The sequence below is a fragment of the Rattus norvegicus genome, chromosome 5, assembly GCF_021556685.1.
Source record: "Rattus norvegicus strain SHRSP/BbbUtx chromosome 5, alternate assembly SHRSP_T2T, whole genome shotgun sequence".
Taxonomy (NCBI): Eukaryota; Metazoa; Chordata; class Mammalia; order Rodentia; family Muridae; genus Rattus; species Rattus norvegicus.
Genome location: NC_141538.1, coordinates 38568004 through 38585358, shown reverse-complemented (window position 1 = coordinate 38585358; position 17355 = coordinate 38568004). Strand labels below are relative to the sequence as shown.

Sequence of the window (17355 nt, the reverse complement as noted above, 5' to 3'; positions counted from 1 at the left end):
ATAAATAAAAGTAAAACAACTATACAAAAAGGTGACTATCTTTCTCAGGTAACTCATTTGTTTCTCTGCTACTCCTACTTCAAGAATCTAGACTCAGAATTAGATTAAAAATGTCCTTAGGTATTGGAAGTAAACAGACAGTTGAGGATTTTGAGTGTTTTACTTTTGTTTTATAGTTGGGCCTACATGAATATTCTATTAACACAGGGGGTTTGTTTCCCTCCTTTTTCTCAGCAGATTGAGATATCTCCTAATAAGTCATACATACAGTGGTCTCATTGAAGAGTACGGAGCAGTCAGGAGGGAAGGCATGAACTAAATCAGGTCCAATTTTAATTAGTGTATAAACAAAAGAATAATGTTTGTTCCAGTACAAAAGGTGAACCTTAGGTTAGGCATTTCTGTAGTCACCAACAGGCCAGGTTTAACAACTAACCTCATGAAAGTCTTTAATCTTCTCTTCAGAATAAATCATTAAAACACTCAGAACTTCAGCTCACTTAGGAGGCTGGTACAATCAAAATACTTTGTATAGATGTATAAAATTCTCTTGGAATGAAAAGAAATTAAGCAATATAAAATTCTTTTAACTCTTAAAATTGTCTATTTTGGATTAACTGGTCTTGCTTTCAACCTCAGAAAGACGAGTGTATTTCTGAGGTAGCCATGGAAAGCCAGTGGTCTGGTAACAGATGAAAAGGTCCAGGGAACCAGGACTGTGCTCCACCTTGTGGTATGACAACTATTTGAAACCCAAGTCCAGAGAGTAAGTTTACTTTGCTTGGTCTTTCGGTATTGAAGACAAGCACAAGTTTCCTGGATTTGCTTACTGGACTCCACTTCAATCAAGTTGAGGTCCTTGAAGAAGAAAATATACAAAAAGTAAAGTCTGTGTGGCTGTTGAAGTCAGTGCGTCAGTGGAACATTTTCCTTAGACTGATAGGGGATGTTTGTTCTGGGTTTGTTAGGTTTGGTTTTTAAATAGAGAGGTAATTCAGGGAAAGTAGCTACATATTCATCCCTGAAAGAACTGAGCACATCAGCTCATAAGTCTGCCACCAAGAAACTGACCTCAGCTTCAGGAAAGGAGTGCCCATGCACACACTGCACAGCACAGCACAGCACAGCACAGCACAGCACAGCACAGCACAGCCCAGCCCAGCCCAGCCCAGCCCAGCCCAGCCCAGCACAGCACAGCACAGCACAGCACAGCACAGCACAGCACAGCACAGCACAGCACAGCACAGCACAGCACAGCACAGCACAGTGCAGGGGCCTTTTCTCAGACTGCTCATGGCTCATCTATGTTGTTGACAATGGCAGGATTTCCTTAGTTTTGTAATGATAACAACAAACACCTACATCACTTTCTTTCTGCACTCATTTGGTGATGGGTGCCTCAAGTGTTTGCAAGTCTTGGCTATTCTCAATAGCACCATAATAAAGCTGGCAGCAAAAATAGCCTTTTGACATACTAATGTCAAGTCCTTTACTACACAAATACAGTCGTGGAACTGAGAACACAAATACTGTTTGAGCTCACTTACATGTGGCCTCTGAAAAGCTGAAGTTTTAAACAAGGGGTAGAACAGCCAGGGATGGGGGATTGGAGGGCTGTGGAGATGGCAGTCATGGGGGACACATTTTTTTCATGGATAATGTAATGTGATGGATATAGTTAGTAATAGTGTATACTTGAAATAAAAGTGGAACAATAACAACATGTGGCTGAACTTTGTTCTACAGAATGGGAATATTTTGTTTTGTCTTGTGTGCTGATTCACATAAAAGCTTTGAAATACTGTGAGTGGAGAGGAGGCTCAGAAGTTGAGAGCATTTCCTGCTCTCACAGAAGGCTAGGTTTACGTTTCCTGCATCCACATCAGGTGGCCTGCAACTGCCTGTAATTCTAGCCCTAGGGAATCTGATGTCTCTGCTGTCCTACTCAGGCACCTGCACTAATCAGCAGACATCATACACACATATATATGTATTCATATGAATATGTGTCTTAGTTAGGGTTTTACTGCTGTTAATAGACACCGTGACCAAGGCAACTCTTATAAAGGACAACATTTAGTTGGGGCTGGCTTACAGGTTCAGAGGCTCAGTCCATTATTGTCAAGGCAAGAACATGGCAGCTAGAACAAGAACCAGGCATGGTACAGGAGGAGCTAACAGTTCAACATCTTCATTCGAAGGCTGCTAGTGGAAGACCGACTTCTAGGCAGCTAGGATGAGGGTGTTAAGCGCATGCCCACAGTGACACACAAACTCCAAGGCCACAGTTACACACCTACTCCAACAAGGCCACACCGCCTAACAGTGCCATTCCCTAAGCTAAGCATATACAAACCATCACAATATACATATATAAATACCTCTTTCTAAGTTTCTAAATATTAAAAGGAAAGGTCCATTTTGCCTGTTTTCATGGGATACATACTCCTATCATGGTAGGCCAAGAAGAATTGCACGGGAGCACACTGATGGGTGGAATGTTTCCCTCTTGGGTAACGGGGTAGTTCATTGCTATAGTTTGCTAAGAGTGTTCTAGGGCTTGATTCAATAATTAGAACACACACAGAAAGGAAGAATGAAAAGAGAAAAATTACCATTCAAATCAAATAGATCCAACATCAAGGAAAGAAGTAATAGAGAAACATAAGAAAATGATAAAACATTGTTGTCACATAATGTGTAAATTTCCATCCATTTTTAACTATGTAAAATGACAATGTACATCCAAATTAGACCTGTGAAAATGATGAAGAAGCTCATACGAATGATTCATGAGAAAGCAGGTTAAGGATGTTTGCAGATGGTGGGATTGTAGGAGAGCTGTGGCAATATAATAAGAACCTTGATCTCCTGTCAATCGTGGAGATTCAAACATGAACCGTGAGCAGAGCTAAGAGTTTGATTCTCTGTGGTTAAAAAAAAAAACACAGCAGAATTTGCATGGATTAGAACTTTTCTACTTGCCAGTATTTCCTTCGGAAATACTGAGGGAGCCCAGAGAAGTTCTGACACCTTAACTCTATGTGAGCCCTTGACAGAATACATAGGAAACCCTGTCCCAGAAAATCATGGGGAAGACATTTGCGAGTTTGTGAGCTGAGTCTATGGGAAGAAGAAGCAACCCTTTTAGAGTGTCCAACTCAGCAGTTAAGTACCCGCTGCGTTAACATCTCCTGCGTGGCCAGCTGTGCTTTCTGAGCTGCCTTGCGGCTTTGGAAATCTAACTTGTTATCTGTGACTTGGGGAGTCATAGCAACTGTCTCAAAGTAACCATGGGGAGCAGGGGGCGGGGACAAAGAGCATATAATCAGCTGCCGAAATGTGCAAAGGTAGTAGTTTATTAGAATGTAATTGTAAGGCTCTGAATATAGACTGGTTAAGAAATACCTGGCAGCCCTTAGCAATGTCAAGACATTGCTAATTTGTTTAACAAATACACTATATTACAGAATTATCTTTTCTGTCTATAAACAGTTGTTGTTGTTGTTCTTGTTTTCTTTTTAAATGCTTTTTTGCTTATTTTTATTTTTTGAGACAAAAGTTTCATTCTGCAACCCAAGCTCTCCTCACATTCATGGCTAATCTCCAAGTATAGTCTCTCAAGTGCTGTGTTCTAAAGGCATGAACCATCAGCATTTTTTCAGTGTTTTAAGAAAGGAAACTTTTGGGTGGGGTGTTGTGGCTCATGCCTTTAATCTCACCATTCAGAAGCTGAGGCAGGTGAATTTCTAAGAGTTCAAGGCCAGCTTGGTCTATAAAATGAGTTTCCAGACAGCCAGGGCTGCTACACAGAGAAACCCTGCCTCGAAAAACAAGAAACTTTTGTTCATATTAACAGCCCCCCCCCCAAATGAAATAAATATAGCTTAGGATTGTTGTTCAGATGTAGGAAAGGTACATTTACAACAGCATCCTGGTGTTACTGGCAAAATTGGGCATGACCTTGGACTGTGCCAGGGAAGAAATGCCAGGACCCCTTCTTTCACCTCTCCTCCTGACAGCGAATTCTCTCCGGGTGCTCTTAGACCATTTGGCTGACTCACTGTTGCTGTAAAAACAAAGTCGTATGAGGCACTGTGTTGACTGCCTCTGAAACTGGAGCAAACTAGTCAGTAGCACCCTGACTATCAGCTGAGCGACCACGACACCCACACTTCCCCAGACCAAGGCCAGTTCAGTGGCTCTCCAGGACTCAGAGCCGATTCAGCCTGAGCAAGATGCTTGAGACGGCAGAGCTGTACTTCAATGTGGACCATGGCTACCTGGAGGGCCTGGTGCGAGGGTGCAAAGCCAGCCTCCTAACTCAGCAGGACTATGTCAACTTAGTGCAGTGTGAGACCTTGGAAGGTAAGCCTCTCACCTCATCCCATTCCAACAAACAAACAAACATGATGTTGCTCTCTGGGAGGAGGGGAAAGGGATTGTGATCTCCTTGGCAGAAGTCCTGAAGAGGTTTTTGGTCCTGGTGTTCAGATTCCCAGAGGCGTCAGTTGTGAAAAGAAAAAGATCTCTGGTTCCCATATTCTCTAGATGCAATTTAATATTTCTTTCCATTATGAGAGCAGTAGGGATAAACCATGTGGTATAATCATCACCTGAGACACTTGACACCCAGAAACCCAGAAACCAGCGTCCCCTGAAGTTGTCGCAAAAATTTTCAAGTATATTAAAGTTTCTATGGTTTGCGATCAGAGTAGATGGTACATTCATCTTTTAACTTGATTTCTAACGTCTCAATAAAGAATAGTTTTTAAGATATTGTGATAATTACACTTTAAAGTACTGTGTTCCCTTTGTTGTCCTATCTATTTTTATCCGCGTAATTGCAAACACTATTGGTAAGAACCTTAGCCAACCAGCTTAGAGTCTGTGTAGAAAAAAGAAACAGGTAATACGTTTGGCTTGGGGAGAATTTTTTTTTTTGGTTCTTTTTTTCGGAGCTGGGGACCGAACCCAGGGCCTTGTGCTTCCTAGGTAAGCGCTCTACCACTGAGCTAAATCCCCAGCCCCTTGGGGAGAATTTTTATCTACCTCCAGTTTTCCAGTATTGATTTGAGAGTTTGCCTGAGATTTGCCTTTAGGGCTGAAGGGCAAGAACAAAAGAAAAGAAAAGCCAGGAGTGTAGTGGATCTACCATGGGTTAAAATCCTGACTTTGACCTCTGCTACATCTGAGTTGGTGACCTGGTTTTTCCAAGACTCTGAGCCTCCCTCAGAAGCCCTCCCATACACACTGGGTAATAATTCCTATTCAGTTACCAAGGGAAAAATAGCTAAGCTCCATAAACAATAATTTCCCTCAGTTCACATTTTTTCTCAAGCCTTCACAAAGAATGTACATGGGTAACCATTTTTATTAATAAACCTGCTTTGCTTATTCATTTTCAGAGACATCTAGATTATTCTAGAAGACGTAAGCAAGCACTAAGGAAAAAACTTTTAGAAAAGGAATTAATTAGTAGGTGTTGTGGGGTAGAACAAACCATATTTAAAAAAAACAAAAATCTGATGGTGACTTTGCTGGCTTCCTTGTAAGGCTGAGGGGAGCTGAGATCACTCTTGCATAGTTGGGACTGGTTACAGCCAGAGTCAATTGCCCAAGGTCAGATCAGCCAGCCTTGCTCTACCCTCCATTTTCTTTTTTTTTCTTTTTTGGTATAAATAGATCTTTCAGATGATAATTCTATTGACTCCAAACAATGTTACATAATTCCAAGTACAGCATATTCAGTTGGGAGTTTGGTGACTAGAAAATGTTAATTGCTTATAAAAATGCATGTGTAACTTAAAGTAGGGGGAAACAGGAACCTTAACACAGGGCAGAATACTTAGTCAGAGAGAAGTCAGCCATTTGAATAAATTTTATAGAGTTTTGAGTCAAGCCTCTAAAAGCAATAAAACATGCTAATTGAAATCCAACCAACACTTAAGGTGGCTTTTGACACCAAACACATACTGCTCGAAGAAGAATTCAGAGAGAAATCAAAGAAGTTGTGTCAAAGTCAGAGAGATGATTCTAGGACATGAAAAGTAAAGAGGACACAAATCAAGATTTAAAAGTGACTGCCAGGGCCAGTAAGATGGCTGAGTGGATCAGAGTAAGTTCTGCTCTTACAAGGGGACCTGAATTCAGTTCACAGCATGCTCACTGGACAGACAGCTCACCATCATCTAATCTTGCCAGCTCCAGGGGCATCTGGTGCTTAATGCCTCCCAAAGCACCTGCCTTCACATGCAGATACCCAACCCCTTACATACATATACACAGAGTTTAAAATGAAATGAATCTGTTTGGTTTTTGTAAGTTACAAGACTTTTTGTCATAGGGAGTTATAACCAAAAGATTCCATTGAAAATGAAAGAGAAGAGAAGAAGGAAATGTATATAGCATATATCTAGCCTAGAAGAGTCACCTAGCTGAATTTAGTATCAAAAATTTTCAGACCCTTTTGGAGACTTCAGGATGCTTCTATACGTGTGCCCACACACATAACTTCCCAAACAATGCTAAAGCAGTGATCCTCCTGACAGCATCCCTGTATCCAAGTTAGGAACCCTGCCTAGCATCATTGCTGTATAATAACTACACTTCATGATTTTCTACCTTTCTTTTCAACATGCAGCTTTTCAATTATTAAATTTCCAGATATCTGTCTATAGACTCAGAACTCAGAAGAGCAGGCTGACCCAACAGAATCTCATGATAGTTTATAGGGATTGCCTCCAACCATTCATGATTCTGTGTGCCAGTGTGCCAGACTACTATTTGGAGGTACCCAGAAATACTGAAAATCAAAAATCAGTAAACCACATTTGAGTTATTATAGGTGCTGAAAAAATACAAATAAGAAAACATTTTTACTGAATTCTGTTATTTATTATTATTATTATTATTATTATTATTATTATTCGAATCATTCCATTTGTTTACATCTCAAATGAGATCTTACTTCCTGCTTACCCATCCACAAGCCCAACAACCTACAACCTCGCTCTCCTTCCTCCCATTTGCCTCTGTGAGGGTGCTCCCACACACACACCACCCTCTCTTGCCCCACCCTTCCAGCATCCTCCCTACACTGGGGCATCAAATCTCCAATGGGTCTCCCCTTCCACTGATGTCAGACAAGGCCATCCTCTGTTACCTATATACCTGGAGCCATGGATTCTTCCCTGCATTGTCAGCTGCTGGCTAAACCTCCCAAGAAGCAGTCATACAGGATTTCTGTCAACAAGTGCCTCTTGGCAACAGCAATAGTGCCAGGTTTGGTGTCTGCAGACAGGATGCATCATCGGGTAGGGCAGTCACTAGATGGCCCTTCCTTAAGTCTCTGCTCCAGTTTTTGTCCCTGTTCTTCCTTTAGACAGGAATGTTTCTGGATTAAAAACTTTGAGATGGGTGCGCGGCCCCATCCCATCACCAGGGGCTGTGCCTATCTACTAAAAGTGGTCTCTTCATATTCTATCTCCCCTTCTCTGCTAAAATAAGAAAACTTTTAAAGACTTTTTAAAATGTGTACATGTGTATGTTGCATTTGTATGCATGAATGTATGTGTATGCCACATGTATATGTGTCCACAGAGGTCAAAAGAGAGCATAGGATGCCTTGGAGACCACCAAGCACAAGGTGGAGGACCACCTTATATGGTGAGAACCAAGCTGCAAGAGTAGCAAGCACTCTTAACCTCTGAACCCTACCTCAAGCTTCTCAATTAAGAACTTCTTGTCTTCATATAGCAGAGGACACTGAAGCTTAGGATGACTGCAAGTAGCCTACAGGCCAGCAACAGCAGCAAAAATGTCTTTTTGTGCATTAAAATTCTACTCAAAGGCACATAATGTGTATCAGGAGATATGGCTCAGTGGGAGAGTGCTTGCCACTAGCCCAACCATGAATAAAGCTCTGGGTCACATCTCCAGCAACACACACACACACACACACACACACACACACACACACACACACACACACACACACACACACACAGATCCATGAATACAGCCATGACGTTTTGATGTTAACTCTGTTTTGCTAATAGAAATAATACAGACTGCCTACTTAGTTCATTTCTAACATGTTAGAAAATAGTCCCCAAAAGCAATGTATCTGTTACTTCTTTGAATACGCAGGTACCTCATGAGCTAATTCAGGGTTAAGAATCAGTCAAGGGTGGAAAAAATTTCCTGAACAAAACACCAATGGCTTATGCTCTAAGATCAAGAATCGACAAATGGGATCTCATAAAACTGCAAAGCTTCTGTAAGGCAAAGGACACTGTGGTTAGGACAAAACGGCAACCAACAGATTGGGAAAAGATCTTTACCAATCCTACAACAGATAGAGGCCTTATATCCAAAATATACAAAGAACTCAAGAAGTTAGACCGCAGGGAGACAACCCGATTAAAAATGGGGTTCAGAGCTAAACAAAGAATTCACAGCTGAGGAATGCCGAATGGCTGAGAAACACCTAAAGAAATGTTCAACATCTTTAGTCATAAGGGAAATGCAAATCAAAACAACCCTGAGATTTCACCTCACACCAGTGAGAATGGCTAAGATCAAAAACTCAGGTGACAGCAGATGCTGGCGAGGATGCAGAGAAAGAGGAACACTCCTCCATTGTTGGTGGGATTGCAGACTGGTACAACCATTTTGGAAATCAGTCTGGAGGTTCCTCAGAAAATTGGACATTGAACTGCCTGAGGATCCAGCTATACCTCTCTTGGGCATATACCCAAAAGATGCCCCAACATATAAAAAAGACACGTGCTCCACTATGTTCATCGCAGCCTTATTTATAATAGCCAGAAGCGGGAAAGAACCCAGATGCCCTTCAACAGAGGAATGGATACAGAAAATGTGGTACATCTACACAATGGAATATTACTCAGCTATCAAAAACAACGACTTTATGAAATTCGTAGGCAAATGGTCTGAACTGGAAAATATCATCCTGAGTGACGTAACCCAGTCACAGAAAGACATACATGGTATGCACTCATTGATAAGTGGCTATTAGCCCAAATGCTTGAATTACCCTAGATGCCTAGAACAAACGAAACTCAAGACGGATGATCAAAATGTGAATGCTTCACTCCTTCTTTAAATGAGGAAAAAGAATACCCTTGGCAGGGAAGGGAGAGGCAAAGATTAAAACAGAGACTGAAGGAACACCCATTCAGAGCCTGCCCCACAGGTGGCCCATACATATACAGCCACCCAATTAGACAAGATGGATGAAGCAAAGAAGTGCAGACCGACAGGAGCCGGATGTAGATCGCTCCTGAGAGACACAGCCAGAATACAGCAAATACAGAGGTGAATGCCAGCAGCAAACCACTGAACTGAGAATAGGACCCCCGTTGAAGGAATCAGAGAAAGAACTGGAAGAGCTTGAAGGGGCTCGAGACCCCATATGTACAACAATGCCAAGCAACCAGAGCTTCCAGGGACTAAGCCACTACCTAAAGACTATACATGGACTGACCCTGGACTCTGACCTCATAGGTAGCAATGAATATCCTAGTAAGAGCACCAGTGGAAGGGGAAATCCTGGGTCCTGCTAAGACTGAACCCCCAGTGAACTAGACTGTTGGGGGGAGGGCAGCAATGGGGGAAGGGTTGGGAGGGGAACACCCATAAGGAAGGGGAGGGGGGAGGGGGATGTTTGCCCGGAAACCGGGAAAGGGAATAACACTCGAAATGTATATAAGAAATACTCAAGTTAATAATAATTAAAAAAAAAAAGAATCAGTCAAGGGCAAGTGCTGGGTTCTAAGTTAAGGACATAAGGACTTCTGTTTAGTTTTGTGGAGTATGCACTATATAAACTATGGGGTAAAGAAGAAAAGGCAGTGCTTGTTGTCACAGCACAACGTTGAAGCAAGTGCATTTCACAAAAGAAAAGCTAACCTGGTAAAGGCTAATCTTATTTCCCTTTTTTAAAGTCTGTCGTCTTTAAACATCTTCTGATGTGATAGCAATGGACTGTTCTAGAATCACTTACAAAGAACACAAAGTATTTCAAGTAAGTTTAGAGGGCAGAAAAATATTGTCTAGGAAAGCTTTAGAGAGTCTTCATATTCAGGATTGTGCTGGCTTGAGAGCCAATGTGCTCAGAAATACTCACCCAGTCCAAGTCTGACCCTGACTAAGGCAAGCACTAGTCATGGGAGCCACTGAGTCAGTCTTTCCTGGGAACAAAAGAAGGAAGCTGTTACCATGTTAAAAGCTAACACTATGTTCAGAATCTCAATTGCAAATGCTTATGCAAATTGTCTTAGCTCTTAGAAAACGACAAGATGGAGACAGTAATACCTGAAGCTTAGTAGTGAGTAATATTTTTTCTGAACATGATGATAGTGTGTGCTGGCTCTGGGTGTGGACAAGACTCCAGATAGTATTTTCATATTGTTTGCTTTGCCAGCCTCTTTATATTCCTAACAATTGGGTCTCTTTAAAGGGATTGATCTCCAGTTTTTCTCCAACTGTAGGAACTAATTCAAGCCACCATACACTAGTCACTTTCTAGCTAAGCAAGTAAACATGGATAAGATATAGTGTCTGTCTTTTAAATGTCTTTCATTCTAGAAAACGAAATGGCTAAAATAAACTCTTAAGAAGGGCAGTTGGGAAGAGCTCATCAAAATTTCAAATACATAAAAAACAGTGCCTGGAAATTCCATATCCCATCAGACTTGCACACATATGAGAGGACATCTGTGCAAATACCCCTCGTGATAACAGCGAAAGATGGGTGCTGTGTTAGGTAATTTTCCACTGCTGTGATAAAATTCCATGACCATGGCAAATAAGGGAGGGTTTCTTTGACCCTCTGTTTCTGGAAAGCCGAGTCCCTGATGGGAGGCATGGTAGCTGGAACGGAAGCTGAGAGCTTCCATTTTGAACAGCAAACAGCAATCAGAGAAAAAGAATGAGTAGTGGCACTGAGGCTTTGAAACCCCAAGGCCCGCCCTCAGTGAAGAACTTCCTCCAGCAAGGACACTTGTCCTTAGCCTCCCATAACAATGCCACCCACCATCTTGGGGACCAGGTAGTCAAATGCCAAAGCCTATAAGGAATATTCTCATCCAAACCTCAGTAAGTGTCACTCAAACTCCCATCTGTAGGGAACTACATAACTAAGTCTGGGGACATTCCTTTAATCGAATATTCCACAACTGGAAAAAATGAAAGCTAGAACAAGCAAGTCTAAGGCAATAGAAGTGAAAGATCACCAAGGCACATGAAGTGAGCTGCGCGAGGAGAGGGCCGTGCAGAGTGTGGTATGTCTTGGCCTCTTAAAAGGTGGTAGGTTTTTTTAAATGTATTTATATGATTATGTAGCTGCAAAGACTGTGTAAGGATTTGAAGGAAACTCAATACAATTGATTACCTGAAGACAAAAATTAGTGCTGGAGGAGTGTCAATATGGTAGATAAGAAATATAAAAATTTTCTCAGTACACACACATACACATGCATACATGCAAACACACACACACACACACACACACACACACACACACACACACACTCAAATTAAAGAATAAATTCTGTGCCAAAGAGGAGATATAGGAGATAGGCTTTTATTCCACAGACTTTTCTCTGAACCACCGCACACGATTTGTGCCTCGCATTCTAGCACATACATTTGTGGAAGACACCAGTGTCTTTCACTAGGCCACAATGTCAGCTGACTGCTGCCTGACCTTTCAAGCTTCAAGTCCAAAACATTTTCCCTCTTTTAGACATATACCTTCATTCACAAATCCCCTTCATCTGATTTTCCTGGAAAATGGCTGTTCCTATCTAGCTACAGATATTATTAGTAAGGGAAAATCACTAAAAATTAAAAATTAAAAATAGTTACAATTTACACATGAAAGTGAACCAAACTTGAAAAACAGTATTTGAGGAATACTTACCCAGATGGCTTTGGAGGAAGGCTTAAGACAGGTAAACATTCTGGGCAGGGGAAGAAGCCAGTGACTTACAAGAAAGCAAAAGGCAAGTGAATCAGTCTGACAATAGCATTGCAATAACAGGGGATGAGTTTGAAGTTTGGATTGAAGAAAGCCTTGAGGTGCCTTGGAAGTCTGATTATGGAGGTCAGTATCAGAATGCTGAATGTAACAATGGGTGGGGACAAGAGTCATGGCTGTGTCCAGCAACAGACTTGCTGCCATGGAAAACGTGAACACACCACTCCTCCAGGCCTCAGTTTCTTGGTCTACGAAATGGGGATCAAGGAAAAGTTAAGAGACGACAGACATTAAAATCATCTTATTAGCAGTAAAACACTCTATGCATTCTATAAATCTTATTTTAAATTCCTTAAAACACCCAGTGGCTCTTGTAAGAATATGGCGAGATCGAAACAGTTCTTAACAAAGAGTAAATTTTATGTCACAAGTTTCTTAACAGCAAAGAGCCTAAGAAATTCAATTAACAGATTGACACAAGAGTCTGAGTGTCAGATGAGCCTCCTAAACATGAAACGAGAAAGGTGAAAGTCAATGAAGGGATTCGGGAGATGGGAGATGCCTTCACTTCCAGCAGTTGGGAGGCTGAGGCAGAAGGGTTAGGAGGAAGCAAGAGGGGAAGAGTGGGAGAGAGGAGTAGGCAGCAGTAAGGGGGAGAGGGGAGAGGGAAGGGGAGCAGGAGGAGCTGGAAGAGAGAGAGGAGAGAAGGAATGGAGGATGAGAAGGAAGATTCAACATGCTAAAGCACCAAAGAGAACTAAGTTTTAATACTGTGTGAATAATATCAAGCTAGCAAACCAGACAAAGAAGTACCTGGTTTTATACATACTAATTGCTTTTCTCATTGTTGTGATAAAATGCCTGAAATACATAACTTAAAGAAAGGCTTAGTAAATCTCACAGTTTTGGGGACTACCAGTCTACCTTGGATGCTTAGAAGTACTTGCTGACAGGAGCCTGATATAGCTGTCTCCTGAGAGGCTCTGCCAGAGTCTGACAAACACAGAGGCAGATGCTCACAGCCAACCATTGAACTGAGAATAGGGTCCCCAGTGGAGGAGTTAGAGAAAGGACTGAAGGAGCTAAAGGGGTTTGCAATCCATAGGAAGAACAACAATAACCAACCAAACCCCCAAGAGCTCCCAGGGACTAAACCAACAACCAATGAGTACACATGAAGGGACCCATGGCTCCAGCCACATATGTAGCAGAGGATGGGCCTTGTTGCGCATCATTAAGAAGAGAGGCCATTGGTCCTGAGAAGGCTCAATGCCCCAGTGTAGGGGAATGGCAGGATAGGGAGGTGGGAGGGATAGGGTGGGTGGGTGGGGAGAGCTCCTCATAAAATCAGAAGGAAGGGGGAATGGGATAGGGAGTTTCCAGAGGGGAAACCAGGAAAGGGGATAACATTTGAAATGTAAATAAAGAAAATATCCAATAAAAAAAGAGAAGACAATGGGTCAGTCCATGCTGCAGGAGCTTGTCTGTGATCTTAGAAGCAGAGCAAAGACTGGTTCCTAGAAAGGGCTATGATCTGCCAGGCCTTCTCCCAATGGGTTTCCTAGCTAGACCTAGTAGACTCTCTGGCCCAAAGGTTCTACAATCTCCAAAACAGCACCAGCAATTGTACACCAAGTATTCAACCTATGAGCCTGTGGGAAACACTTCATATTTAAACCAGAACAACTATATGCATTAAAAATCTAGATAATTATTAAATCTAATGTTGGAACTGAGTATAGCGGTTGCAAAATTCTTCATTTAGAGGATGAAAATCAACATTCTTAGAAAATGAAATTGTTTAGGAACTAGATGGATACACAGAAGAGAAAGTTAACGTTTTCAAGTAGGTTGTATCTACTGCCTCTTCATATGTCGCATTTGTCTTTTTAAAGATGAGGAATAAACCAGTTATCATTTTATTTATCCCTCACTATAGCTTGAATGTATAGAATCTATATCCTTCTTTCTATCTCTCCCTCTCTCTCTTTGTCCCTCCTCGCCTCACCTCCAACCATGTGTGTGTGTGTGTGTGTGTGTGTGTGTGTGCATGTGCGTGTGCGTGTGCGTGTGTGTGTGTGTGTGTGTGTGTGTGTGTATGTGTGTGTACGTGTGCACGCAGGTGAGCTGATGCATTGAGGCTGGAGATGAAGCTCATGCCATGCAAGTTTTCTAATATTTTCTGGATCAGGAAACTGAGTTAAGAAAGAACAACAGGCCTTCTTAAACTTGGCACCAGCAGAGCTGGAAAACAGAAAAGCTTCAGTTGCTGCGCAGGGCCCTGGATGACAGTGTGTCTAAAGGAACCTTCATGGCACAACCTCCAAGAGGGAAGAGATCTTCCTTTTTGTCTGGTGGTCATTTTTTTTATTTGATTTTTATTTTGACTTTGTTTTTTGTTTTTGTTTTTTGTTTTTTTGTCAGAATCTCCCTAGAGAGCCCACATGGGCAAACTCTTGATCTTTCCTCCTCAGCCTTCAGAGGACTAGGCTTCCAGACATGTGCCAGCACACATAGCTCTCGATTTTCAAATGTAAGAAGCAGGTCCAAGCAGCAAGCTTCATAAAATAAAATAGTTTTCCAGAACTCTCTGCCAATCAGTGAACAGAAGGTAATGGCCAGGTACTGCCTCATTCACTAGCCACCTGACTTTGGATCAACCCCTTGAACCTCAGTAGCAATGTTTTACACTCTGACCACAAACATGCATTCAGGTATACACAGATACACTCCACCCGGCGAGATACTCTACAATGCACTCAAACAACTCAACAGATTTCTTTTATTCTATTGCTGTTTAGAAACTATTACATTCATGCAGTATGTAAGGACACCACATTCTGCAAAACATCACTATTTTCTCACTTAATGAGGAACAGACTACTCACTGCACTACTTCTACTAATAAAATGGTACTGCGAACTCCACACACTGCTCTGAGGGCAGCTCTCTTGTTTCATAATGTCTTAGAAGATCTGTGTCTTTCTCTTTACAAAGAAATAATCAACGCCTTTCAGTTCCTACTGTAAAGATACCTGTTTATCCAGATGCACTTGATTGCAAAGCCCGTTGCTGACACATCTACCTAGGTGAGCATTTAGGAAGAAGATGCGAGAGAGAAATTAGTGAACTTGTTTTGAAAACTATACAACCCTGAGTACTTCTGCAATGTCTGTTGGATCATGTTGGTGCTAGTGAAGGAAAGGGGTCCCTTACTCCATTTTCCAGGACTTCAGCATTCCAAGATTCCTCCAGGGTCTGGAACAGAGGAGTTGTTTTACTGCAACTTCTCACTGGCAGAGAGAAGGGTTGAAAGTTATTTAGCTTAAAAGAAACATATGTCACTGAGCAAAATATCATGGTTTTGAAAGAAATACCATCACTTCTGTAGCTTCTGTTGGCAAATAATCTTCAGTAGTGAAGAAACAAACTGCAGAATTATATAAAAATCTGCACTGCCAAAGTGACAGCCAAACAAGGCATGGCATGAAGTGTAATTGCTTAAAATTGAGCTAAAAAGGTTATTGATTCAATGAAGAGTATCTGTGATACAAGATCTACTGAAGACACTGAAAAAGAATGCCAGGCCATGGATCTCAACCTCTCAAGTACCATGTGATCCTTCTGCCAGCTGTGAGAGCTGTGCATTCATTCACAGCTCAGAGAGGCTTCTTCTTAGCCTCAGGGTAAAGGTAACAAGCTCTCCTTGTGACAACCTGCACTTATTTCTTCAGATTTAATCCTTCTGGTCTCCTATAATCTTTTTTGAATGGCATATTAACACATATCTTTATGTTGTACATATTTTGTATAAATTAACTGATTTTTACATACATGAAAAATAAGTATTATATATCAGTGAGATGCTATTTGTCATGTATATTCAAAAGTATATATATATATATATGTATATATATATATATAATGTTCTTGTGATGCTTTAATCTTCAATGATGAGTTGACAGGATTTGGAGTCTACTAAAAGATATAGGACTCTTAATGGGGGCAGTATTGTTTCCTCTGAGTGGATCCCAGACTGAATACAAATTATTGAGTGGATGAAGCCAGCTGAGTACCAGCATCTCTCTCTGCTTCCTAATGATACAGTACAAGCAAATGCCTCACTCTACCGCCCTCACAGCCTCCCTGCCGTGAGGATTCTATTGCTTCCTTTTAAAATGCTTACCTGTTTTATTTTATGTGTATGAGTGCTTTCATTACATATATCTGTGTGTACCACAATCCTGGTGGCATTGGAGCCCCTAAAACAGGGCTTATGGGTGGTTGTCAACCCTCATGTGGTTGCTGGGAATTGAATCCTGGTTCTCTGTAAGAGCAACAAAAGTTCTTCACGGCTAAGCCATCTCTTGGTTCTCTATCCTTTCTCAAACCATGAGCCAAAATAAACCACTTTTTCTTCAAATTACTTTTGTCAAATATTTTGTCATATTTACAAGCAAAGTAGCTAACACACCCTTCATTTATTCTGTTATTTACTTGGTTTATTTGTTTATGCAGGATCTTGCACTTTATTCCAGGCTGGCATCAGGCCCCTAGATGCCAAGATTACAGACACTCCCAACCATGACAGGCTTCCATAACCTTATACTCTAACTATTCAAAATTATTCTGGTTTTTTAATCCATAGCACACAAATTTAATCTGTGATCAGACTACTGTGCAAAAAGCACACTGAAACGTTTTACTCCCGTCTATAATGCCAACAAAAAATGGAGCATTGTTGTTTGTTTGTTGTTTGAGGTAGGATCCTACTATGTAGACTGGCCTAGAACTTACTGTGTGACCACTATGTGACCACTCACTATGAGGTCAGGATCCTCAGATGCACAGAGATCTGTCTGCTCTGCCTCTGCCTCCCTTGTCAGTGCTGGGATTAAAAGCGTTCACTTCACCCTCAGTTTCACATGATATACTGAAACCTCTACTTACATATCGTTGAGTTGTTCAGCTAAGCAAATTAACATAAGCATTACCTCACATACCTTATGTTGTGAGAAGTTTTTTTTTTTTCCAGAGCTGGGGACCGAACCCAGGGCCTTGTGCTTGCTAGGCAAGCACTCTATCACTAAGCTAAATCCCCAACCCTGTGAGAAGTTTTAAAACATATTCTTTCGATGATTTGAGATACAGAATTTCTCACTATTTACTAGTTACCTTGTTCTTCAATAGCTATATTGATAGAACCCTCTTCCAGATATGTGGGACCTTCTAACCAACTCTTGCTCAAGACCAACATCTTCCAGCTCTATCCCTGGTAACCACCAACCTCTTCTCTACCTCTATAAGCACCAATCTCAGGCTTCACATCTTAGTGAGATAATACCAAA

At 41.4% G+C, this 17355-nt stretch overlaps 1 protein-coding gene across 1 annotated transcript in view; it reads left to right on the top strand.

Moving 5' to 3' along the window:
• The first annotated feature begins 4141 nt into the window (after nucleotides 1-4141).
• Nucleotides 4142-17355, top strand: part of Atp6v0d2 (ATPase H+ transporting V0 subunit D2) — a 49147-nt gene continuing 35933 nt past the window's right edge. The window contains exon 1 of the mRNA NM_001011972.1: nucleotides 4142-4368. Within this exon, the coding sequence (NP_001011972.1) occupies nucleotides 4239-4368 (130 nt within the window). The 5' untranslated portion in view covers nucleotides 4142-4238. The remainder of the gene's footprint in view (nucleotides 4369-17355) is intronic.